Source organism: Cyanidioschyzon merolae, chromosome 17 (assembly GCF_000091205.1).
Source record: "Cyanidioschyzon merolae strain 10D DNA, chromosome 17, complete genome".
Lineage (NCBI taxonomy): Eukaryota > Rhodophyta > Bangiophyceae > Cyanidiales > Cyanidiaceae > Cyanidioschyzon > Cyanidioschyzon merolae.
Genome location: NC_010143.1, coordinates 973,693 through 997,720, shown reverse-complemented (window position 1 = coordinate 997,720; position 24,028 = coordinate 973,693). Strand labels below are relative to the sequence as shown.

Sequence of the window (24,028 nt, the reverse complement as noted above, 5' to 3'; positions counted from 1 at the left end):
TAGCGAAGCACCAGAACCAAAAGAATAAAACCTGAGGCTTCCTGCACTAGCGTCGTTTACAACAAAAGCCGTAGGCGCACTTGTGGGGCTTCGGAGGCGCCTCCTCGACAGCGTCCGCCACCGCCGTTCGACGCTTCCGTGGTGACCCTGCAACTGCACTCGTGATGTGTTTCGTGTTACGCCTCTGCAGCAGGCAGCACGCGTATTTCCGGTGAACTAGGTAGTACTTGTCTTCGTATATGGTCTAGTTCATGACACCTGTTGGGCATGTGGGCTGGGGCTTGCGCACAGGACTCTGCAGTCGAGCTCGAGAACGATAGCGGGGTTTCGCCGGACGCTGCTGGACCTGCGTTGTGCGCGCTGCTGGAGCGTCACCCGGTGGTCATTCTTGTCGCAGAAACCGGCACTGGCAAGTCTACCAAGGTTCCCGCGTTCTTATGGAAGCAGGGCGGTTTCAACTGGATCGCTTGCACACAACCGAGGCGGCTTGCGGCGATGGCGCTAGCCTCTCGCGTCGCTACAGAATTGGGCGTCAAACTAGGATGTGAGGTCGGTTATAGCGTGCGCTTCGCTGATCAGACGACACCGGGCCTAACGCACATCAAGTACGTCACTGACGGTTGGATGCTCCGAGCGTTCGTGCGAGATCCACTGGCCTCCGCATACGATCTCGTCATGGTGGATGATGCCCATGAGCGGAGTCTCGCCACAGATCTACTGCTGGCCCTATTTCGCCGCCTCCTATGGCAGCAGGATGCCACAGCAAACCCCACTTCGAACAACCCGAGAAAGTTACCGCGACTCGTGGTGTCGTCGGCAACGCTCAATGCGGATCAGTTTTCTGCGTTCTTCGGCGGGGCACCGGTGCTGCGTATCGTGGGTCGTAGGTATCCAGTCCGCATCGCGTATGCGATCAGTATGCCTGAGGATTACGTACTCGCTGCCGTATCCCAGGTCATGCAGGTCTTTGGGGAATGGTGCGAGAGCAAGCACAACCAGCGGGATCGTATCGTCGACGGAATGGATGTGTTGGTGTTCCTCACCGGCCAGGAGGAGATCGAACGAGCCGCACAATTGATGAAGCACCAGGCGCAGCAGACGTTGGCTTGCTCCCCGGCGACAACGATGACGACGACGTCGAAAATTCATCGATCTGGTGGAGCTTCAGACGCCTCCGCAACGAACAAAAGCTCCTGCAGCGATGAAGGGACATCAATGAAGCAACCAGGGCTCGGTGTCGACTCTCTGAACCGCGCAGCGACGCAGCCGCGAGTGCTTACCGTCGCCTTGTACGGGGCGCTGCCCTCCAGTGAGCAGGTCAGAATATGCTGTGAAAGACCTCCACCGGGGACGCTGCGAGTTATCCTGGCTACGAACGTCGCGGAAACTTCGCTAACGTTACCCAACGTTAGAGTCGTCATCGACTCTGGTTACGTTAAGCAGCGTATCTATGATCACCTGGAGGTCGTTCCAGCGTCGCAGGCGGCAGCAGAGCAACGCGCCGGGCGAGCCGGGCGAAGCTCGCCTGGGGTATGCTATCGGTTATACACCAGGGAGTTTTACAGTGAGCAAATGGCGCCGGAGTTGATTCCGGAAATCAAACGGGTGGATCTATCAGACGCATTTCTTTTATTGAAGCGGATGGGCATCGATCGTCTCGACGAGATTGTCTGGTTGGATCCACCGGATACCGCGAACGTCCGGCGCAGCTTGCGGCTCCTGCGACGCCTCGGTGCCCTGACCACAGTTGCTGAAGCAGAAACAGAAGCAGCAGCGGAGCGTACGGGCTCACAAGACACGGAAAACAGCGCCGTAGCCCCGCCCGCAGCGCTGTCGGAGCGTAAGCTCCAGAGCTGCTCAAGCGCCCGCGAGGTGCTCTCAGTACCACTCGGACAACGCATGGCGGACATGCCCCTAGAAGCGCGGCTCGCTAGGGCGCTCCTAGCTGCAGAGGAGCTCGGCTGCACCAGAGAGCTCCTGAGTGCCGTTGCGATTCTGTCGACAGGCTACCCGCTGCTCACCAGACGGGGTCTTGCTGAAGCAGTTCCCCGTTTTTGTCGAACGAAACCGAATCAACTACGAGACCCTCTGGCATATAACGACTTTCTCTTGTTTGCACGAGTTTTTGATGCCTGGAAAGCAGCCTCGGACGCAACGCTTTGGTGCTATCGCCTCGGCATCTCCGAACGTGTGCTGCGTCTTGCGGAGAGCATTTGCAAACAGCTCTCCGTCTACCTGCGGCAGCCGTTGGCATCCCGCCCGGAGGCGCTAGCTGCAGCACTATATACCGCTTTTGCGGACCAAACTGCCAGACTCACCAGCCGTGGTACCTACGTTCACGAGCGTCCTGACGACGATGACAACCCCGTTGTCGTGCAGACAGCAGCTGTCGCTTCAGAGCAACGCTGCCGACTCCAGCGGACACCGCTGCGGCTGCACCCGTCAAGCTGTGTACATGGGCGGGAGTGGGCACCACCACGTCTCTTGTTCTATGAACTCCTCATCGCAAAACAACCGTTCATGCGTTGCGTTTGTGCCCTGACGGCGTCAGACTGTATGCCCCAGCAGAGTGCTTCGGTATCACAGCAGCCACAAAGTCGAGCAGCGACTGCACATGCTCCGCTGTCGCCGCAAGCGCCACAGCGTTCGTCGTCGGAGCGGCGAGCTCGCTGGAGCGGAGCGGCTCTCGAAGCTGTACCAACCAGGTCAGCGGTGGAGGCGCGATCCGTACGAAAACGCTCACGTTGGGATAAAGTGAACTAAGGGTCTGCGTACGCTGCACTGGCGGAGCAAACATGTGGGTCCCGGCTGCAAGTTTCCGCTCTGGTGGACGTTCGGGTGCGGCTGCAGCGCTCTGGGCGCCAACGAAGGGCGCTTTCTCGGGGACAAGCGAGCGTGCACAATGTGCGCGTTTCTGCAAGTGGTGTACTGTTGAGGAAACGTTGCCTCGTTCGGTCCGGCGACAGTTTGGGGTGTTTTCCGTCAGCAACTCGGTGCAGGAGCTCACAGCGGAGACCTGGCGTCGGGTACGCTTCGATGCCGCTGGTCTCGTACCAGCGATAGTTCAGGACGCAGAAACGAATCAAGTGCTCATGTTGGCGTATATGAATCGAGACGCCCTCTCGGAGACGTTACAGAGCGGTAGAGCTGTGTACTACTCTCGTTCCCGAAAAGCATTGTGGCGAAAAGGAGATACCTCAGGGCAAGTCCAGTGGGTCCGAGAGCTTTACTTTGACTGCGATATGGATGCGCTTTTGCTGCGAGTCAAGCAGGTCGGTGTAGCGTGTCACACAGGTCGTTACTCTTGTTTCTGGCAACGCGTTGCGGCAGACGGTCAGACCGAGGAGGCGCTGCCGGTGCTCGTGGAACCCCAGACCCTCTACGGTCGGCAAGCAGCCCCGGGCTCTCCAGCAGCGTAGCCTAGCGTTGTATGGACGAGCGTGACCGCGACTCGCTTGCAAGCATAGGTTAGAAAAGGCGTATGGTTGCCGGGTCTGCAAAGTGGCCAGACGGATACCGTGCATACATGTCGTGAATGATGGCTAAGATTTCGTGCAACAAGTACCACGAGCCGTTGTCGGGACATGTCGCGATCACAACACAGCACAAGCGCTGCGGTGGCCGATGCTTCCGCTATCTATGAATAACAGCGGCGTTTCCGATCAACAACGATCGCTAGCGGTTGTCGTCAGCGACCGAAAACGCTCGAAGACGCCCACACGTGCGATATTCACTAGGAAGTATACGCGAAGCGCAGCGCCAAGTCTATGGACGTGATCCCTGAGCATCATGCGCAGCACAATGATAACGTGCGAAGCAGGTTTCGGAAGAGCATGGGATTGCCTCGACATGGCGTGTGGCTTTACACTACGCTCGACCGGAGCGACCTGGCGAAGCCCCCAGTATTCGATGCACCATCATCGGAGAGTCGCGTACGCCTGCTCAGAGCTGCAGGTCGCTCTTTGCGAAGTATGACCGCTGTGCACACAGGGCCTAACTCGCTCTCTATTTTGAGACTGGGAAAACGGACGTTGCATGTTCAAGCAACGCACAGGAAGACTCGAATTCATGCGAACGGCATAATTTCCAGGTAGTCGCACCCGGGATCACGAGAGGAAGAGCTCGATCGCTGCAGCCATCTTCTCCATATCGCCGAGATGATGAACCTGTTGTTGAACGCGAGCTGCGAGTCGTTGCAGCGCGGCAAGTAAGGAGCCTGAGAGAGAATCTTTCGTATGATGCATGTCAACAATTAGATGCGAGACCGGTACAAGCACCTGGATATAGCGGCTGTCCGCGATATGCTTCGCAATAAACTCGATTAAGGTTATCATTTGCTGCTCATTCAGGCTAGAGAGCGCATTTTGGAGGCCTTTGCGACGGTCGAGCTCTACCAGCATGCTCACGATCAAACCACTCTGATTCGTTTCTAAGACAGCGCTCAGCGCTTTGTCGTACGCAAAGCGTCTCAGATGGTGATCGTAGGGTTTCTGATCATGCTGTCGTCGTCGTCGTCGACTTGTGCCGCTCGTGGAGTCGCCATCACCAAGAATCACGTCGTCGATGTCGCTGTCGGGCTTCGCGTACATGCCACGCAGAAAGTAGCGACGTGTTCCCGGACGGTACGGCCGCAGGGCATCACCGCGGTCAAGGTGACCTCGCGCGAGACTCGCCCAGTCCGGTTCACCGGATCGTTCGTCCACATTGGTCTCGTTTTCAATGCCACTAGGTTTGCTCACGCCACGTCGCTCGATGCGAAGCTGACCGTCCACATGGCCGGTCGCGAGACTCCGCCCATCGGCAGAGAGATCCATGCAGAGGCAACCGGCTCCAATGGATCTCGTATGCAAGGTTGAAAGGACGCTCAGATCGTGGACTTTCAAAGCCCCATCAAGTGACACGGACAGCAATCGGCGTCGGGTTGCATCCAGTGCTAACGACATCACTGCCTTCCGATGCGGTTCAAGCTCAGCGAGCAGCGCGCGTTGTGAACCAGCCTCCACATCGCTGCTAGAATGGAGCAGCTCCCAGCAGCGCACTGACGAGCCGCCGCCCGAAGCGACGAAGGTGCTGCTCTCGCTATCGAGGAAACAGACGTCGTCAACTTGCCCATGCTGTGCATGCCAGACCATGCGAACGGGCTTCTGACTGGGCAACCTGAGGTCAAAGAGTCGCACCGCGCCGTCGTAGCAACCGGTGAGCCACAGATGCGGCGATGCTGGGCACGGCGTCTGGGCCCGAACTCGGTCTGCGTGGTGTAAGCTGAGCAGGCACTGTTCACTAGGAATATCCGTGATGCGTACGGTCATATCGTCAGACGCAGACACCACTCGCAACTTGTCTATGGTAAAGTATACGCTCCGAACAGAACTACAATGATATCGTGAAGTCATTCAACAGGATGGTTAGTTGATGTTCATGTGACACGCAAACGACGGCCTGCTCCTCATTATAGACCGCCTCCGTGTCGCCGCAGGTAGAGTGCACCAACGAGTGATGGCAGATCAGATAGGGACAAAAGACGGGGCTCTTGCTTTCGCTCATGGATGGTGTGCGAGCGCATTCGCACCGAGCTCGGCAGTCTACCGCGAACGATGCACTCATCCTGTTGCACATCACTGTGGTCGCCTCAAGGCCTGCGGCATTAGGTGATCAATCAGATCCAGAGAGAAACTTACCTCTTATGGCCGGAAAACGTACGCAGTATTGATCGACTATGTGCGTTGTACAGGTGAACAAGCCCGCTCTCTGTCCCGGCAACGAGAAGCTTACCGTCGGTACGGTAGCGGCCAGCATAGGCAACGGTGTCCGTACGCGGGAAGCTCTTGATCAAATCCCCGGTAGACGATTTGAGAATGGTTACTCGCGACTCGGCCGTGACGGCAACCTGGTTGGAACCCAGCGGGGAGAAGTGCACTCCTTGCACCGCGCCGGTTAAGCGGATCCGGGCTTTTTCGTCAAAGGTTTCCCAGAAGCGTTCCTCCGGTCCTTTCCGTTCCACAGGTGGAATATGTTCTATGGAACGAAGAGGTTGAAACGCTTCCATTGAAACGAAAGAACCCTTGAACTCTAACCTTCGACGACGGCGCGTAGCCTGGTACCCGTTCGTGTGCGAAGCGGTTTGGCTCGGAGCGATCGATGTCCAGTTGGAATTGTCAGGGAGTTAATTTCTATAAATGTCGCATACTGACAAACATTCAATGTCGATGTCGCACTTGTAGGTATAAATGTCAGTAAATGTCATATGCTTACAACGAATCAATGAAGCTGCCGTTGTTGTGGGCATACGAATTCATAAATTTCGTTGTTTTCGAGTAATCAATGATGGTGCCGCGGGGTGCCCAGTGTCCTGCAACCGAGTGCGCTGTTCCGACGGCAGAAGCACCGCACTACGTTACGCTGTTCCGTACGGCAAGGCGATTGCAGCAGCGCACAACATGCTTCTCCCTCGTAGATCAACGGGCAGGATAGTTCGATAGCGCATCCTTTGTCGACGCATCTTTCATGACACCTTCTGCTTCGTATATCAACGGGCAGGATAGTTCGATAGCGCATCCTTTGTCGACGCATTTTTCATGACACCTTCTGCTTCGTATATCAACGGGCAGCATTGTTCGATGGCGCATCCTTTGTCGACGCATCTTTCATGACACCTTCTGCTTCGCATATCAACGGGCAGCATTGTTCGATAGCGCATCCTTTGTCGACGCATTTTTCATGACACCTTCTGCTTCGCACATTCTGCTGTTCTGCTCGTAGACAACATCGCTTCCGATCAATCAAATGCGATCAAGGAGTATGCGGCTGAGGTTGGCGATGCGTCGCCCTTCATTTCAACCTCTTCTCCCTAGTTCAATCCAATCGAAGGCGGCTTCCCAGTTGCGGAGCACCTTTTAGGCGCTCACGGATTCATAGACGAGTCATTCGCATTCGTAATTCCATTCTTTGAAAATTTGCTCTCGATCTTCACCAGCTCTGATCTGCTTTGCAGGGTTTGAAGGCGTGCGCGGACGGGAGAGGAAATGCGCGTTTCGGTCCGATTGTGTGCTCACGACGGTGGCGAAAATGTTCTTAAGCAAGAATAGATACATGCAGACATTGAAAAGGCGAGGTCAGGCCGCATCGTCCACTTATTGTGTCTGAATCCCGAGAAAGAAATGGATATTGTGTTAGGTTATTGCGCTCACGCCACCTGGCCGAGTAGGATAGAAAGCGAAGAAAAGGCTGCTCTCTGCGAGACAGTATGAAATGATCGAGCTACGCTGCAAACTGTATTGGCGGAGCTCGTTCAAGGCTTCTCGTTTACAGGAAATAGATGGAACGACGCTCACTGGTCTATGGAGATTGACAGCATTTCACACTGCATGTATGTTGTGAAACCAAGATCTGAGTCTAGCAAAGATACTCATTTGGAATTGATCAAGGTAGATGAAGAGAGACTCTTCATGGTGCGCGTGGATCCCGTTTTGAAGGGCATCATGGCCGTCGCCTTGCCTCTGAACATAGAGGACGAGGGCGAACACTTCAGAAAGAAAGCAGACTGATCTGTTCAATTTTTCCAGGCTCGGTATCATTGGCGGTTCGGTATGATGTCCACCAGGAGCCATTCCAGCGCGTGTCATGAAGCGCCAGGATCGCTCTAGACTCCCTGAACGCTTTATCGACACGGTCGAGATACCCTGTACACTCCAATCAGGACGTGCATCTACATCCAAACAGCTCACGCGTACGTTCTCTGTCAGGAGTATACGTGAGCGCTCTAGGATCGCGAAAGGGATCGGTACCATGGCGGCAGCAGCAACAAGCGGGCATGCGGAAACGTTACCGAAGAATCGGAACAGGAAATGACGCACAAGTCGTGCTGTTTGGCGATAGGCTGTAGCGCTGGACGTGTTGTAGGGCACGAGCGCTGCACTGCCGCTTCATCGACGAGAGCACCCAACGAGTGCAGGAATCGATTCCGTACGATCCCCATGGATGCATTCTGGGCGGCATTCATGCGTTGGGAGCACAGGTGCTTCCTGTTGTAGAAAGGAAACCAAAGTGTGAAACATCACGGGATGCACAAGTTTGCTGTTGGGAGGCTCAGCTAGCGGCAGATGGCGTTACAATCGAAAATTAGAAGCATGTTATGGTATGCGTCTAGCAGTCACCACGCGAGAACGCATATTCTGCACGGAGACTTGAACACCGCCATCAACATCCGCAAACGCTCCGTGCTTCAGGAGCATCTATGGGCTCTGTGTCCAGCGAACATCCAACGGAATCACAAAGTACTCTGCTCAGGCGTTGACTTGAAACGTTGAAGCCTTGCCACGAAAAAATCACTGGCGACGAGCGAAAGACCTGGATGCTCGGCAAGCGCAAGGCACTGCTGAGGGACGGTCCGCAATGCAGGCAGTCTGGAGCGCCGAATGTGACCGTGCTGAGAACGGCCCCCTATGCAAGTAAAGATCGATAGTAGAGCTCCATGATTCGATAGTACTTTATATAAATGGAGCGTTTGAGCACGTACCATCTGCACTGAACCGATACGCAGGATCGTGGCGAATGCGTTCCGGACCGCAAGTCAAGCTCTATGCAAGGGTTTGACGCAGCGTCCACGCTGCAGCATGAACAGGGGATGCAGTGCACTGCGCAAGATTCCAGGTCAAGTTTGGTCACCGTCAGGTTTCCAGCGGCTGGCGCTGGGACCACTCATCAGCAATCTGGAGAGAGGAAATCGAGCTGCTGCTGTCCCATCATACGGTTCAGGACTATTTAGACCATAAATATTCTATGGTCCGACGCTTGCAATCTAGGTACCGGGAGCTCGCACTTGGTCTCTGCCGGCGAATTCGATCCCGGCAGTGGGTGCACTTTCACAGAGAAGGTCTGTGGGAGAGCGCCCATGATCTCGCTTTGGAAGCGTCTCTACCTGGGTCCGCGTCTCGGAGTCGGCGACACCCCATTTTTTCGAGAAATGGACGTAAACAGTGACGCTGGGCATAGCAGCCAGACCTCTAACCATCATATAGTTGGAATATCTTTGAAAAATAAGCATGCAGCAGAAGCAGTGACTCACCATTCTAACAGCTTTCAGGACACGCTACCGATGCTGACCAGGTACACCGCGAAATACGTTCGAACCCGCGTGTGCGTATTTCATCAGCTGGAGCGAAAACTCAAGGTGATCGTCACGTGAGCAGTTTGCGCAATGAGCTCTTCAGCATCGTCCGCAGTAGCACAGCGAAGAGACTGTGGTGCCCGCTGTCCAGAGAGCGCCCTTTGTCGCTGAGGTCCCTCGGAACGCTCTGAATACTCCGTGTGTGTGTGTGTGTGTCACTCCAGGCAATGCACTGGAGCGTCCTAGTTCTCGAATAGCTGTATAGAGAAGATAACGGTTCCATCAGCAGGGTCTAAATGCACACACTCACCGGCCTCTGGGCGGCTTTAGGGCGAAAGGTTCCCCTCGCTGCATCGCTGGAGCGCACCCTAGAGAAACGCTGGAAAGCTCAGCATTGTTCGATTCAGAGACGACGAAATCAACGGTGTTTCTGCCGAGCACTTTACAGGCATGCGTGAGAGACAAGGCGGCAAGCCATGACAGTATCGACGCTGCCGGTCTCGCCGGAGAGTGGAATCGCACCTACTGGGCTCGACTCACGCAGGTTGCTGGGAAACAAACACCACGGTACCCCTAAAGCGATCCGGTCATGGAGCTGAAATCGCGATCCTCCGGCCAGTGGTGATCCGCTGCGCTCTCAGAGTGTAAGGAGCTCTGTGTACGCAGGCTATGCACAAGAGCTGGTCTGAAGCGAAATAACTCAATGGATCCGAGGTACCCGAGACGCGCTGGCCGGGTGGCCTCGTGCTCGCTGACTATTCGTTGGAGAAGCGCTCGGATCTTTCCCTGACGCACCGTCACGATATCCTCCAACACCTCATGAATGTGACAAGCCTGAGGAATATCAGCAGCGGCATGGGTCAGTAACAAGGACGCTATCTGTTGATAATGAAAAGGTAGGCTCGCGCTCAGCTCCGGGGATTGCTCTTCTTCCTCGCGCGCGGCCGTGAGCGCTTTCAGCCGTAACCACGACGGAGGCACGATAGAACAATAGCCCGCTCGTTTCAAGCACACAGCGAGCCACAATGGTACTGCACACGCCTCGTTGACGGTGAAAGGTCCAAAGTCGCCAGCGATGAGCTCGATCCGAGACAAGTTTACCCGTGGGATCACGGTCACCAAGGAGTCCTCTGCGAAAAACTCCAGTTCCGCAAGCGTGGGCCCGCGAGTACCGGCCCGCTCTCCCAAAAGCTCGGCCATAAGAGAGCCGCTCCCTATCGAGAACTACTCGCGAAGCCGCTATACCCCGCGCGAGTCCGCCGTGCACGGTGCCGCCAGCCACGCAACCCAGGGACCTGAAACGGTGCCCCACAGCCAGTCTAAGCGCGTTCCAGCACAGCCCCTGGAAGGAAAGGTGCTGCCAGTCACCCGCTCCGCTGACCTCAGAGGCTATCCCAGAGCAAGTCGCCGCGTGTTCAGTGCAAGAGACGATGTACGCTCATACAGACGCACCCGCACCAGACCCGCACCGAATATCCCCCCGGAGGTGCTTCGCGAAACGACGCCCGTTCGATCAAAGGCGTATCCATTCGCGCCAATTCTGCATGCAAGCAGAGTTTCGCATTTTGACCACCATTGGGGCACCCTGCGCTGCAGCAGAGGCCGCTTGCCGAACGATGAACCCTCGCCTGGTCGACAACGCATTGTTGTGCACGCGCTCTAGTTTCGGGTGCTACCCGCTTGCAAACGAGCCAAAAACTGGTTCCGAAGCACATCCTTTGTGCGAGAGGCACGCCTCCTAGTCAAAGTGCCCATTCGCAAAGTGGTGGAGCGACTTGCTTGGTAACGGCACTTGGGTGCGCTGCGTGTAAACCTGCTGGAAACGATGCACGCTCCGCCCGGGCCGCCTTGGCCAAGGCCTCGAGAACCCGGCGCTGGACCCGCATCGGACACTGTTCAGTCCAATGAACCGGCAGGAACTATGGGTGTGCAGCGGGGTGTTCAGAGTCCGACACCTGGTATGGTACAGGGAGCCCACTACGCGCCAGCGGAGTCTTTCTCGGCAGGGCGTGCTGCGGCGCCAGCTCCCAATGCGCAGCTAACTGGCCGCCTTCGTCCGGTGTTGGGAGAGCGTAGTCAAGTACTGCAAGCTGCAGTGCAAGGCGCGCAGAGCGCTCTGGGGACCTCGCGACATCCTGCCGGCGGAGACTGGGGTCCGCAGCCCGCCGTCCCCCGCGGAGCAGGTGTCCCTGGCGGCCAGCATCCCGGTGCGGCCGTCATCCAAAGCTCGCTGCCGCAGGCGCAATCGATGAGGTGGCCAGTCGCAGGGAATCCTGGACACCCTGGGGCGTTTCCGCAAGCAGCAAATGCGCAAGCCATGGGATCCAACTCGTATCAAGTGCGATCACGAAGCGGTGTAGCTGGAACCGTCCACGGCTGGATGACAACTGGCGCAGACGCGAGTGCTTTTTCATCTGTCCCAAGTCAAAGAGACCCATGGACCGCAAACGGCGGACAACAACCGCTTACGTCACCAGGTCAATCTACAAGTCCACCGTCGGGTGCCTCCAAGCTCAGCCCGAGCGATGTTCCACGACCCGCCGGTATCGACCGAGACTACATCGATCGCTCTCGCCCCGTGCTCGTATGCAGACACGAATACGGTCGAGGAACGCAAGCGGAGACGCCTTCGTTATCGCCATCATTTCGTGAAGCCGTCGACACCTTCCAGATTGATCGAGGCAACGCACGACCACGCTATGTGCGTTGGACTGTAGGGAGCGTGCCGCGCACTCCGGACTTGGCCCGCTCCAGCGGTATTCCGCTCGCAGTCTACGTCGCGCCTTTTGCCGACGCTACAGACGAAAAACCCCCACCAGTCATCGATACAAGACCGCATGGACCGGTGCGATGCTCTCGCTGCCAGGCGTATCTCAACGTCGGGATTCGGTATGTAGACAGCGGCCGTTCTTTTATCTGTAACCTATGTCATCATCTGAACGCTGTCGACGTCGATCGTTTCGTACCACTTGATCCTGTCACTCAGTTGCCTGTCGACTTTGCCAATCGATTAGAACTGAGTCACGGCTCCGTCGAGTACATCGTCCCGGAGGAGGTCTATGGTCATCAGGGACGGACCAGTGAACCAGTTTTCGTCTTGGTCGCGGACGCACCAAGCCTCGGTTCCCTGCTGCCCTACGCAGCCTTCCGCGAGCTGCTCGCGGAGAGTCTGGCGCTCCACCGAGCACGACTAGCACTTATTGTCACGAGCGCTGGCTGCTTGCACCTGTTTCCGATCCAGCCTTCTGGATCTGTCCAGGAAATCATCCTTCCGGACATACAGGAACCATTCTTGCCGGTGCCTCCGACGCAACTTTTGCAGTCACCGGACCTTGAGTACTGGCCAGCCATCGCTGAATATATCCAGCGCACGGACTGGTACACAACTGCTGAGTCGGAGAGCCCCGGTTCACATATCTTTGCCGGTGTGCTTGCTGCAGCGGAGCTGCTCGAGGACCCGTCGATCGGCGGCGGTAAAATCCTCGCCATCTCCAGTGGGTTATCCCTAGGCCCGCATCGTGCAGGCTTGGCCCTTCGGAATCGGTGGCTGGAGCTCGACACTCGCAGCAGCCACCAAAAATGGAAATCCAGCATGGACCGAGAGCGCTGGCTGTTACAACCTGCGAACGACGCTTTTGCGGCATTAGGCAAGCGTCTCGCAGATGCCCAAATCACACTGGATCTCTTCCTCCACCCGGGCATGTTCCCGGGTACAGCGACTCCTCGTCCGCTCCCGTATTTCGATCTCGCTACACTACGAACGCTCACCGAGCACTGCGGAGGCAAGCTCTTCTATTACCAACAGGGCCGCGATGTAGCAGGCCTCCAGCGTGATCTGATCCATGCCATTCGCGCCGTGCGTGCCCTGGAGGCAGTCCTGCGGGTACGCTGCTCGCCGGGCATCACCACGGGCGAGCATCTGGGAAGTTTCCGGCCACCAGGTACCGACAGACCCGATATCTACATACCGGTCATGAGCACGAGCACCAACCTGTATGTTGCCATCCGTCACGATCTCTCCGAGGGTATCGTTACGCATCCGCTTCTGCATCAGCGTTCTGGCACTGGCGATGACGCTGAGGCGAGCGCTGCGGAAGCGCATGCATCGACTGCGGCAGACAGCGCCGTATCGCCATGCGTGTGCGTGCAGGTGGCGGTGCTGTTCACGCATCCCGGTGATCGGACACGTCGCGTGCGTGTGCATACGCTCGCCGCTCCGTGCACCACGCTGCTGGGGCAGCTTTTTCGAACGCTGGATGTGACGTGTCTGATGGGGTGGCTCGCACGCAGTGCTGCCGCTCGCGTTCAGGCTGGTGGATTGCTACCGAAGCTGCGTGATCACCTCACGGAACAACTTGTGGATATGCTTTTTGTGTATCGCCGGTATTGTGCATCACGATCGAGTCCTGGGCAGCTGATATTACCAGAAGCTCTGAAACTGGGACCTATTTACACACTGGGCCTGCTGAAGAGTGCAGCATTTCGCGCGGAGCAGGTTGCTCCTGATGAGCGTGCATATCGCTTGCATCAGTTCATGGCGAGTTCGCTTTTGTCGATGCAGGCTGCCATGCACCCGCTGATGTTCGATGCCCTGAACAGCACCGTCCTGGATCCAATGGTCGGCACTCCGATACCTGGTACCGGGGTGGTGTCGCGGGAAGCGACTGGCGTGCCGAGTCCTTCGCTGGTGTCGTGGAACTCGCCCGCAGGCCCCAGAGCGATAGCCGCTCCGCCAAGTGCTGCAACCAGCGAGACCGACGCTCAGCTCGCAGCGGCTCCCGACGGAGCAGCAAAGCTCCCGCCTCTGCAAGCGCTCACGAGTGAACGTCTCGGGCCAGACAGCGCGTGGCTGCTGCTCGATGGTTGGCATTGCTTGCTCTGGATTGGTGAATTCGTGAACCCCGACCAGCAACAGTCCGTGCCGGGTGTGTACGCGGGCCTTGCCGGTCTGCCGGTGCCAGTTATGGAACGACTCTATGCTCTGTTTCCCGGTCTGTTGTCACCGGATATGGTCAGTCAGCGTTCGCCAGCTGAGCAGACTTTTATGCAACTGCTTATTGAGGACCGCATGAGCTACGCACCAAGCTATATCGAGTACTTGGTGACGTTGCACAAGCTCGTTCAACGGAAACTCGCCTCAAACGAAGCCGAGAAACAGCATCGAATGCTGGGAGAATGGGAGTGGGCGCACACCTACTAGAAAACGCGGAGTGTTTGAAGCAGTTTCGCTCGTGCTTTGCATCGTTTCTCGTCACTGGTTTTTGAGCAGGCTGCGAGCCAAACCCGCCACAGCACGATGAGGCCGACCTCGCTCTAAACGCTGTTCGTGATAGGCTTGCAATCGCCGTGGTCGCCAGACTGATCAAGACTCGATTTCTGAACAGAATGCCGTTCTGGAACGATTTGGATGTTGGGGCGTGTGCGCGGGGAACTCAGTTCTCTGTTTTGGCTCCTACACCTATTCCCGACGAAAATGGCACTGGTCGTCAGCGACGGGCGTACATGCTAAAGCTTCGGCCTCGTGGCAATGTCATTAACACGGACGTTTGCGGGCATTTTCGGCCATTGCTTCGAATTCCTCTCTCTGTCTCATCTCCGGCTTTGCATACGCCAGTCTCTTGCTCTAGCTCCATCGCCAGCAGTCGATGGATGTTGATGCGGGCGTCCAAGACGCGGTTTCGCCGCTTCCGGTTGTTGGTGTCGCATTTCATCGACACGAGCGAACGTTGTGATCTTCACATCGCGTGCCACTTCCATCTCATTTGGAGATATATTAGGTGCACCCTTCGCGGCGGTGACGCTTCATTGTGGTCGGGTGTGGCCCGTTCCATGCCACTACATCTAGTCAGGGCACCGCCCAGTGGCAAGTGGACGCGTGATTCGTCGCTCGGTACATGCCGTTGACGGGTAAAGCATGCTCGCCTCGATGCCCTGCACGGTTTCCGTACCCGGTGCCGTATCCTACGAAAAAGAGATTCATTTGGGCGATTTCCATGGTACGTTCTCGAGATGCGGCACAGGCAAGCGCACGCTACACGAATCGATAGAAGATTTGCGGAGCTGAACGGTCTCTATGATGAGACGAGACCTGGAAGGAAATCTATCCTGGTTGAGAACAAGCCGAACGCCTCGATCCGTCGACGCTCTCTTCGTACCAAGCGGTGCCGCGGGCTCTCCTCTGGAAAGCGATCGCTGCAATGACTCAAGTCCGAGTTCAAGTCCCTTTTTCTTACAAACGAAAGAAGCAGGATCCAGTTGGAGCTTACCCCATGAGAGGGAATGCGTTGTTCGTGTCGAATGTCATTTCGTCGATTGTTGAAAAAGATGAGGACTTGTATTTCGAACGGAATCGATTGCTATTTGACGTAAGACGCGCAGTGAACTTTCAGCATGAACCTGTGAACAAGTCGTCAAGTGACTCCGTCGGGTACTTTACGTCGACAATCCAGCGGCTCGAGTTGCTGCGCCCACGAGTTGCCTTGAAACAGAACGATCGAAGACTTGAAGAATCTGTGATTTGTGCATCCAACACACATGGATAGAATGAGAGTAGAAGCTTGTGCGCATGCACTGGGTAAAGATATCGGTTATTTTATGAACCGTTTTTCAATGCCGCCGCCAATCACCTTGACTCTGCTGACGTAACGAATGCCAGAGGCAAAGCGTCAAAGGATCCACTCCGAACTCGTCGACCGAGAATCGTGAAACTGCGTATAAATCCCAACGTCCTTATACCCGCATTTGGCATGTCGTGGACGCATATCTACGAAGAAGCTCGGAAACCCATGAAACCCGTGAACAGAGCAAACAGTTCAGCGTTCCGTTTTTATACGATACACGTGTAACGCGTCGCCGTAAATTACCAGGAAGTCTATACATCTCTCGCGTTTGCGACTGATGCATCCAACGATTTCCATGCACGTGCCATAATCGAAAGTTCAACCCCGGAAGCACAGTTTCGAAGCCAGCACCATAATAATGTCATGATGTAGTCGCTCTGGTGGCAGACATGGAAGGCGTCATAGAGTGCCGTGCTTTTCAAAGACCCGATCACATAACGGATAAGAAAGGCCGCCTTCCACGTCAGTTTCAGCTGAAAAACTGAGACGTTCAGTCCAACGGCGCTGTCCATAAGGGTCTGCGGCTGCACGGCGCACCCAGCTGACGTTTTTGGAGCGAACAACGCACCGTTCCGTGGACAGCAACGAAGCCGCTTGTGCAAAGACCTCGAGAAGAGAATGGAGCAGTTTGACGTCACCAACGCTGACCTTGAACGCGGCAACGAGAGAGAAGACGAAGCATTCTTCCGTATTACGGTGAGCGAGCTTGTGCCGCTCACCAAGCACCGTACGTTGCGCGACTTGGAGGCGCTTGGTGGTGTTACGCAGCTCGCCCGTCGGCTCCGAGTCGACCTGCAGCGAGGTATCGATCCAGAGAGCGTTGTGGCTCGCCAGCAGTACTTTGGGGCGAATCTTCTAAAGTACGCACCTCCACCGAGTTTTCTGCGACTCGTTTTCGCGGCCTGGAACGACGTCACCCTCGTGTTGCTGACTGGTGCCGCGCTGATCAGTTTGGTGCTGGGCCTGGCGCTGCCGTCAGAACGTACCCGCTACGGATATCTGGATGGGTGTGCTATCCTCGTGGTTGTTGTACTGGTTGTCTGCCTTGATGCGACGATTGCATTGCAGCGAGAGCGCCGCTTCCGGTCCCTTAATGCGGTGAAGGACGCGTTCCCCGTAAGAATCCTCCGCGGAGGCGAAGTGCGTCTTGTGGATGCCCCTGGGGTTCTCGTTGGCGACCTCATCAAGCTTTCCGCTGGCGACAAGGTACCCGCGGATGGGATCCTTTTACAGGGAACTGATTTCGCCTGTGATGAATCCACCTTGACCGGGGAAAGTGTCCCAGTGTCCAAGACAGGTGCATTCGATAGGCCTGCTGCTGCTGCCGCCGCCGCCGCGGCAAGTAATGCTGCTAAGACGACTGCTACTATACAGCTGCATGCAGATGGCGACGACGTATCGCCTGCTCCACCATCGGTACATGAAGAAGCGGACATTTTCGTGCTATCGGGAACCATCGTTACGAGTGGATTCGGTACCATGCTCACTGTTGCAGTGGGCATGAACTCAGTCTGGGGCCAGCTGTTGACAAGCCTGCGCCCAACGCCACCACAGACGCCACTCCAGGTTCGACTGAACCGTCTCGCCCGCTCCATCGGTTACATTGGACTGGGTCTAGCGTTCCTCGTGTTTGGCGTGCTCTTTATTCGCTGGTTGGTAGATTCCATTCGGAGCGGCTCATGGCCTATTATGAAACTCACGGAGAGTATCACTGCCGCGATAGCGATCGCGGTTGTCGCCATCCCCGAGGGACTCCCGCTTGCCGTCGTGCTGAGTCTGGCCTTTGCCATGCGTCAAATGATGAAAGAGAACATACTGGTGCGTCGTCTGGAAGCCTGCGAAACGATGGGCTCTGCAACGCAGCTCAACATTGACAAAACTGGTACAATGACTTGGAATCAGCTCCGAGTAACGGAGGCTGCGCTACCGGCGGGCTCGCTGAGCGATCTGCTGCAGCGGCGCACCATTTCACCCATCTATCTTCGCTTGTTAGCTAGTTGTATCGCCATCAATAGCCAAGCTGACTTGCGTGATCAACAGAATGGCACTGTGGAGTACATTGGCAACCGCACGGAATGTGCGCTCTTGGAGCTGCTGCATCGCATGGGAATTTCGTATCGGGAGCTGCGCGCCGCTTCCTCGCTCCGTCGTGTCTACCTCTTCAACAGCACTCGCAAGCAAATGTGCAGCATTGAGCAGCTCGCACCAGACGGTCGTTTGGAACGCTTGCACGTGAAAGGAGCCCCCGATCAGCTGCTCGAGCGTTGTGTCCTCGAAATGAATTGCCGTACCGGAGCATTGACGCGAATGAGTTGGTCCAAGCGCAACGCGTACCGCAGTGCGATGGAAGCTTTTGCGGAGCAGGGACTCAGAATGCTCCTGGTTGCGTTCTGGGACCAACAGCAACCGGCAGAGACAGGGAACCTCCCGGGTGTGAACGAACCGCCTGAAACGGAATTGATTCTGCTGGGCATTTTCGGAATGAGCGATCCGCTACGACCCGATACCGCCGCGTCGGTGCGGGCACTGCAACAGGCCGGTGTCTTCGTTCGTATGGTCACTGGAGATAGTGTGCAAACGGCGACGCAGATTGCACAGGCGGCAGAGCTGCTAGAGCCGGGATCCTCCCCAGTGCAGCTGGTATGGGATGCGGCCGCATTTCGCCAACTACCTCGTGCCGTTCAGCAAAATGTTTCGATGCGAATGCGCGTGCTCGCACGTGCAACCCCGGCAGATAAGCTCGAATTGGTGCAACTTTTTCGAGCGCTCGAACAAGTCGTGGCGGTAACCGGGGACGGAAGCAACGACGCGCCTGCCCTGCGTGAAGCCGATATAGGCTTCGGAATGGGTGTGTCTGGTACAGAGCTCGCGAAAGAGGCTGCTGATGTGGTGCTGTTGGACGATCGACTCGGGTCTATTGTTGCTGCGGTACTCTGGGGTCGGAATGTGTTGGAGAACATTCGCAAATTTTTACAGTTTCAGCTGACTGTGAATATTGTTGCGGTGACGCTCGACCTGTTCAGCGCGTGTGCCGGCATGACGCTACCGCTGTCCACAGTGCCCCTTCTATGGGTCAATGTAGTGATGGATTCATTTGGAGCGCTCGCCCTGGCCACAGAGGCACCACGTAGCGCACTCATGCAGCAGCCACCACAAGGCCGGAACGCGCCGCTCATAACGCCCGCCATGGTGCGGAACATGCTCGGCATCGCGCTGTATCAACTTGCGGTGATGATAACGTTGTTATTCGTGACGGTTCCATTGTTCCATATTCCTTGTTACGCGGTTTCTACGTCTTCGGATCCTTGCGGTGGTCAGACGCTACAGCGAAATGGATTTATCTTTAACACATTTGTATTCCTGCAACTTGTATCAGAGCTGAACAGTCGACGCATTGCCGAACGGCATGTTTTCGAAGGTATCGGTCGCGCACGTCTCTTCCTATGCATTGTTTTCGGTTCCGCTGTCATACAGGTTGTCCTTGTGGAGGTGCTCGGTCGCACTGCGGTTGGCCAGTCAGTCGGCATCGTGAATCTGTCGGGCGCTCAGTGGGGTGCAGGTCTCCTGATTGCCGGCCTCGAGCTGCCTATAGGTTTCCTGACTCGCTTGTGCCCAGTCTCATGGGTTCATCAACCGGGTCGCCTGTGGCAAGCACTTTGCCACCAGCTCATGCAACGGAACTTGAGACGCTACCAAGCCGGCACCAACTATCGGCTGGGCGATGCTCCAATGGGCAACGAACCGCAGTCCGCTGCGGCACCAGCGGATTCGGGTTTTGCACAGATAACCGCAGCACTACCCACGATATCCAATGCGCAAGATGATGCCCACGGTGGCAGCAGTGGAAGTAGTAGGATGGGAACCAGCGCGGCGACCTCCGTCCAGCTGAAGGATCGCTGTGCCCAGTCTCGGAGGCGATTCCGCGTTTTCTGCCATGCAGCAGTGGCTTTACAGCGAATGGACCTGTGCGCATGCACTCGAGAAAGCGCTCGAATTCAACAGGCAATCTATGGGCAATCTTCTCTCTGGAGCGAGTCTTCGAAGCGCAATCTACGGAGTCGTCTCTGGGCTGTCGTCGGCATGTTACGCCTGCTCCGCGTCTCCGTCCCGTCTCCGTATGAGGCAGAGCGTACCGCGCTAACATCTGAGTTGTTGGGCGCTCAGCTGAAAATGAACCCAGTTGCGCTCCATTCGAAGCAGTCCTAGCGACTACAACTGCGTTCAACGTATGCGAGTATATGGGGAATCCACCATCTCTACCGATTGGCCAGGTGGCTGTCTCTTCGAGGCGACCGCAGGTCGGCGCCCTAGTCCGTTCCAAGGCTCAGGGAAGACGAGCTCAAAACTAAGACCCTGCGTCCATTGATTGAATGCTCGCAGGCTATGCAGTGCTGCGGGCTCATAACTAGGCGCTGGTTTGGGGGCACTGGCGCTGCGCATACTTCACCTGACTGGTGTCCCACGAAAAGTCTTACGGCTCGTTGCGACAACGCGTGCTTCGCTGCCGAGGAGCCTCGTTCGTCCAACAGGGGCCGCGCTTCTAGTCTAGCGACTCTTGCGTTCCGGTTCCAGTAGAAGCGCCTGCCCGCTGCCGTCGGGGTCCGGGCTCTTGGGGCCCATAGTATACTTCATCGTAGAGCGCTTCCACGCTCTGCTGGATCAGCGACAACGCGTCCTCCTTCACGAAAAGGTGTTTTTCATCGAGATCACAGATGATGAAGTGTTCTTCTCGATCCAAGTGAAGCAGCAGTTGTTTCATCGGTACATCACAGCGCACCAGGTACCCTTTGGTCGCATGAACCATACAGGTTCCAGAGAGAGTGAGTGAGCGTTCCGCACGAGTCGCGCCCGGTGTACAGTAGTGGCGAGAAGCCCGCCCTAGACAAGACGCTTCCCGAGGTGCAGTCGCCTCCCGGTCTTTTTGGACCGGCCACCCACTACTGCTTCCAATTTTTTCTCGTATAGTTCATATTTTCGAGATTGTCCAACAAAGTTCTCTCTTGTCAGCTCTGAAGGTCTACTTTCCAGCACCGCACATCTCCTTTTATTGACAGCGGCGTTAAAGTCTCGGTTCACAAAATCCGTACGTTTCGTGCCGTTGGTGGTTGTACTCACTAATGCAAGTAGTCCACGAAATTTCGCTCTCCTTTCCATTTGCTCCTCCGTCAGCGGTCCGTACTTTTTCATATCCTCAGGGCTCCTCTGGCACTTTTCCATCTCCACCTTCTGAAGTATACACCCTAGCTCATGGTGTGTATAGGACGTTCGGAACTCAACGATCGATACTGTAACCAAACGCTGCGCACACTCTTTGTACGTTCTTGTTGTTGGAGCTGCCGTAGTCCCTTTTTGGGTCTTCCAGTGCCCTGCTCCGTATGCTACAACGAGCCTCTGACCCTCGTCGTCCTTCAGGGCACTCAACTCATTGGAAAAGTTGGCAAATGCCCGCTGCCTCCCAGAGTACAGATTCATACGCAGACGAGCCCACCGGGGCTTGGTATACTCCTCTCATAGCGCATCCCAGTGCGCCATGCGAACTTCTATGAATTTCCGAAAAGCTTTAAAGTCCTCTCCTCGGCTAGTCACCTCGCTCATCGCTTCCAGGTGATCCTTCACTCCTGCATTCCATATCTCGAATTGTTTCCTCGCATTCATGATTCCCGATTCCCGATAGTATCTCGCTCTCGAGAACCTGAAAAAACGCATGTCTTTCTGACGTAAATTACCGTCAGTACCATCTTCCCCACGCCTGGGTACTGCAATGTTCATGATATTCGTATTCCCAGGGTCCGCGCCAACGACAAAGTCGTTATCCTGCACTTTCTGCATCACAGGATCCGCATTCTTCTCATCATCATCCTTCCCCGCGTCAACGACAAGGTCGTAATCCTCGACCTCCTGCGTCGCAGAATCCGCCTCTTTGTTTTCTGCATCCTTCGTCACGGGCGCAGCTGAGGGCGGAACTGGACGATCTGCCTTCAATCGCCGATAGTGTACACATATGGCTACCCATCGGTTTCGATCATTCCAGTGAATACCTTTTGTTTACTCATTTTGAGACGTTTGAAATTGAAGATATTTTTCCAGTACGTCTCCCGGACTTCACCGGAGAACTCCTCCCTGCTAACATCAAACTCGGGACTGATCTCCCTCATGATGCCGTAGAGGACACCGGAGCCGATAGTCATAAAATGTGACTTGATGTTGCACATTGGAACCACGTTGAAGCGCTTCCCCAGAAGCGCAGCCTTCCGTCTCTCCCACTCTTCATTTTTTTCCTCACTTAGCTCCACCTGTGCCTTGCGTTCGAGTTCTCGGTCCAGAAACACAAAATAGCGCAGGACGAGGCGATAGTATCTTTCCTTATCTTTTTTTCAACGCTGATATCTTGTCTGTTGGATTCGCCAACCCCAGTACCGCACGGTGCTCTTGTATAACCGCACGGATCACAGAAGCTTCATTCGTGCTGCCGTTTGATACCCTCATGTCCACGAATGCGACCTCATCTTCATACCTGCGACCGTTCGTGATGCCATTGATAATCGCCCATATCCCCTTGCAAGAGATACCCGCGTAAAGCGCAAACACGGCGCGTATCATGAAACATTCAAGGTTCATCGTCAAATGGTTCTTCAGATTCGTGAGGTACTTCACGGCCCCGTAGGTGTAAATATCCTGGTCACCCTCGTATCGACTAAGGTTGAAGCGGTAGGTGCGATATTTTTCGCGATCTCGTGACCGCCAGATCTCCAGGTGCGCTGCTCAACCGCACCGCATAGAACAAGGAACAGAAACGAATCGTTAACTGGCAACGAAATTACGATTGCTTCCCCCTGTGCGATAACAGTTAAAATGGGGAAGGCTTTCTTTATTGCCGATAGTTTACCCCCGGGGCGGAAGGTCCCGCGAGCCGGACGAGTCTATCGGGCCTGTGTTGCATGATCGCCCCATTGGCTGTTGCTTTAGCGAAACCCGAGCAACTCGTCCACAACGCAGTTTCTTCTGGAACAAGGAGTGGGTATGCTGCGTCTTAGCGTCGCCCTGGTCGCGGTGGTCTTCTGGTATATCGCTCCCCGCTGCGGCAAGCTCCCAGAATGGCAAGGGATTCCGATTCCATGTCCTATAAAAACACATCGATCCGACGCCCTCAGTGGTATCGCAACGCCGTTCTGTCTCCGTGCAGCATCCGTATCGGTGGTATACGCGCTACGGCGGGTGCTCACGGCAGGTAATCGGCGATCGATAGAACATACGAAACCATCAGTATATCCGAGGGAAGTATAAGTAATGGGACTCGGAGGTAGCGTGTGGCAGTATGATACACGTTTTTTGATTACCATGATCCGTCCCGCGATATGAGATCCATGGCCCATGTGAAACGTTTTGTCATCGAAAAAATCAACGCGCTCAGTTAAGGCCGATTCTTAGCGCTCCATCTAGCCGCTGCTGTCCGTTGCCGCTGCTGTCCAGAGGCGGCCGTTCGCAAACGATGGGGCTGGTACCGGAGCGGTGTTCGGAGACAGCACACGTGTGCGCTCATTTGTTTCTCCTGCAACTTTTCTTGGTTGTTTCCTAAAACATGGGACTCGCCCAGTCGTCCTCAAAAAGATACCAAGAGCATATTTTCAAGCTGCTTCTCTTGGAAAAACACTTGCGACGTCAAGCAAACCGTTGCCAACGCGAGAGAGAGCGGTACGTGGAGCAGCTCAAGGCAGCGCTCAAGTCGGGAAACGCGGAGATGAGCGTGGTCTCTGCAGAGAGCGCTGTTCGCAAAGCGAGAGAGCGCACGACCTATCTGCGACTGGCGGCTCGTCTAGACGCAGTCGTGGGACGTCTCAAAGCAGCGCGCGACTTGGGCCAGATTGGCTCTGAAATGGGCCTTCTCGCCTCCGACATGGATAGCGCTATTCGCGTGCTTGACGTGGAGCGCTTGGAGAGTTCGCTTCAGCTCCTGGAGAATCGCTTGGACGACGTCCAGGTTCGCGACGTTCTCATAAATAGTGGACTTGATCGTGTAAGCGCCGGGGTTGCGAGTCAGACACCCGAGGAGGATGAGGTCGCTCTTCTTATTCGACAAACGGCAGAGGAGAACAACCTCGAGCTAAGTCATGCGCTGGGAACGGCCCCTACTTTACCACTTTTACAACGTGACCTCGCTCAGGCCCAGGAGAGGAAACGATTGCAACAGGAGCAAGCCGATCTGAGTGCACGACTTCGGGCACTGCAGTTGCCGTAACGCTTCCAGCCACACAGCACTGTACGTCCCGTCGTCCTGACTACTTTGCGGAGATTCGGTGGCCGC

The 24,028-nt window shown here is 55.8% G+C and overlaps 8 protein-coding genes across 8 annotated transcripts, besides 2 other annotated features; 5 read left to right on the top strand and 3 right to left on the bottom strand.

Annotated features, from left to right (window-relative positions):
* Positions 1-267: 267 nt before the first annotated feature.
* On the top strand, positions 268-2,763 carry CYME_CMQ385C (probable pre-mRNA splicing factor ATP-dependent RNA helicase PRP16; the record flags this gene model as incomplete). The annotated part of the gene is made up of 1 exon (XM_005538214.1): positions 268-2,763. One exon carries the CDS (start codon positions 268-270, stop codon positions 2,761-2,763), a length of 2,496 nt encoding a protein of 831 aa, XP_005538271.1.
* Positions 1,554-2,584: a sequence feature (possible transcribed region).
* A 32-nt stretch (positions 2,764-2,795) lies between the features above and the next one.
* CYME_CMQ383C (histidine biosynthesis bifunctional protein HisIE) lies at positions 2,796-3,419 on the top strand (the record flags this gene model as incomplete). Its single annotated transcript, XM_005538213.1, has 1 exon — positions 2,796-3,419. One exon carries the CDS (start codon positions 2,796-2,798, stop codon positions 3,417-3,419), a length of 624 nt encoding a protein of 207 aa, XP_005538270.1.
* Positions 3,420-4,106: 687 nt separating this feature from the next.
* CYME_CMQ382C (similar to U3 snoRNP component Utp15p) lies at positions 4,107-6,046 on the bottom strand (the record flags this gene model as incomplete). Its single annotated transcript, XM_005538212.1, has 2 exons — positions 4,107-5,370; positions 5,679-6,046. The coding sequence occupies 2 exons, from the start codon at positions 6,044-6,046 to the stop codon at positions 4,107-4,109; spliced, it is 1,632 nt and encodes a 543-aa protein (XP_005538269.1).
* Positions 6,047-9,679: 3,633 nt separating this feature from the next.
* Positions 9,680-10,306, bottom strand: CYME_CMQ381C (hypothetical protein, conserved; the record flags this gene model as incomplete). The annotated part of the gene is made up of 1 exon (XM_005538211.1): positions 9,680-10,306. The coding sequence occupies one exon, from the start codon at positions 10,304-10,306 to the stop codon at positions 9,680-9,682; it is 627 nt and encodes a 208-aa protein (XP_005538268.1).
* A 625-nt stretch (positions 10,307-10,931) lies between these two features.
* On the top strand, positions 10,932-14,306 carry CYME_CMQ380C (similar to COPII coated vesicle component Sec24; the record flags this gene model as incomplete). The annotated part of the gene is made up of 1 exon (XM_005538210.1): positions 10,932-14,306. One exon carries the CDS (start codon positions 10,932-10,934, stop codon positions 14,304-14,306), a length of 3,375 nt encoding a protein of 1,124 aa, XP_005538267.1.
* A 2,038-nt stretch (positions 14,307-16,344) lies between these two features.
* CYME_CMQ379C (calcium-transporting ATPase, plasma membrane type) lies at positions 16,345-19,932 on the top strand (the record flags this gene model as incomplete). Its single annotated transcript, XM_005538209.1, has 1 exon — positions 16,345-19,932. The coding sequence occupies one exon, from the start codon at positions 16,345-16,347 to the stop codon at positions 19,930-19,932; it is 3,588 nt and encodes a 1,195-aa protein (XP_005538266.1).
* Positions 19,933-20,266: 334 nt separating this feature from the next.
* On the bottom strand, positions 20,267-20,530 carry CYME_CMQ378C (hypothetical protein, conserved; the record flags this gene model as incomplete). Its single annotated transcript, XM_005538208.1, has 1 exon — positions 20,267-20,530. One exon carries the CDS (start codon positions 20,528-20,530, stop codon positions 20,267-20,269), a length of 264 nt encoding a protein of 87 aa, XP_005538265.1.
* Positions 20,531-20,575: 45 nt separating this feature from the next.
* Positions 20,576-23,021: a sequence feature (repetitive element).
* Positions 23,022-23,305: 284 nt separating this feature from the next.
* CYME_CMQ376C (hypothetical protein, conserved) lies at positions 23,306-23,962 on the top strand (the record flags this gene model as incomplete). The annotated part of the gene is made up of 1 exon (XM_005538207.1): positions 23,306-23,962. The coding sequence occupies one exon, from the start codon at positions 23,306-23,308 to the stop codon at positions 23,960-23,962; it is 657 nt and encodes a 218-aa protein (XP_005538264.1).
* Positions 23,963-24,028: the final 66 nt, after the last annotated feature.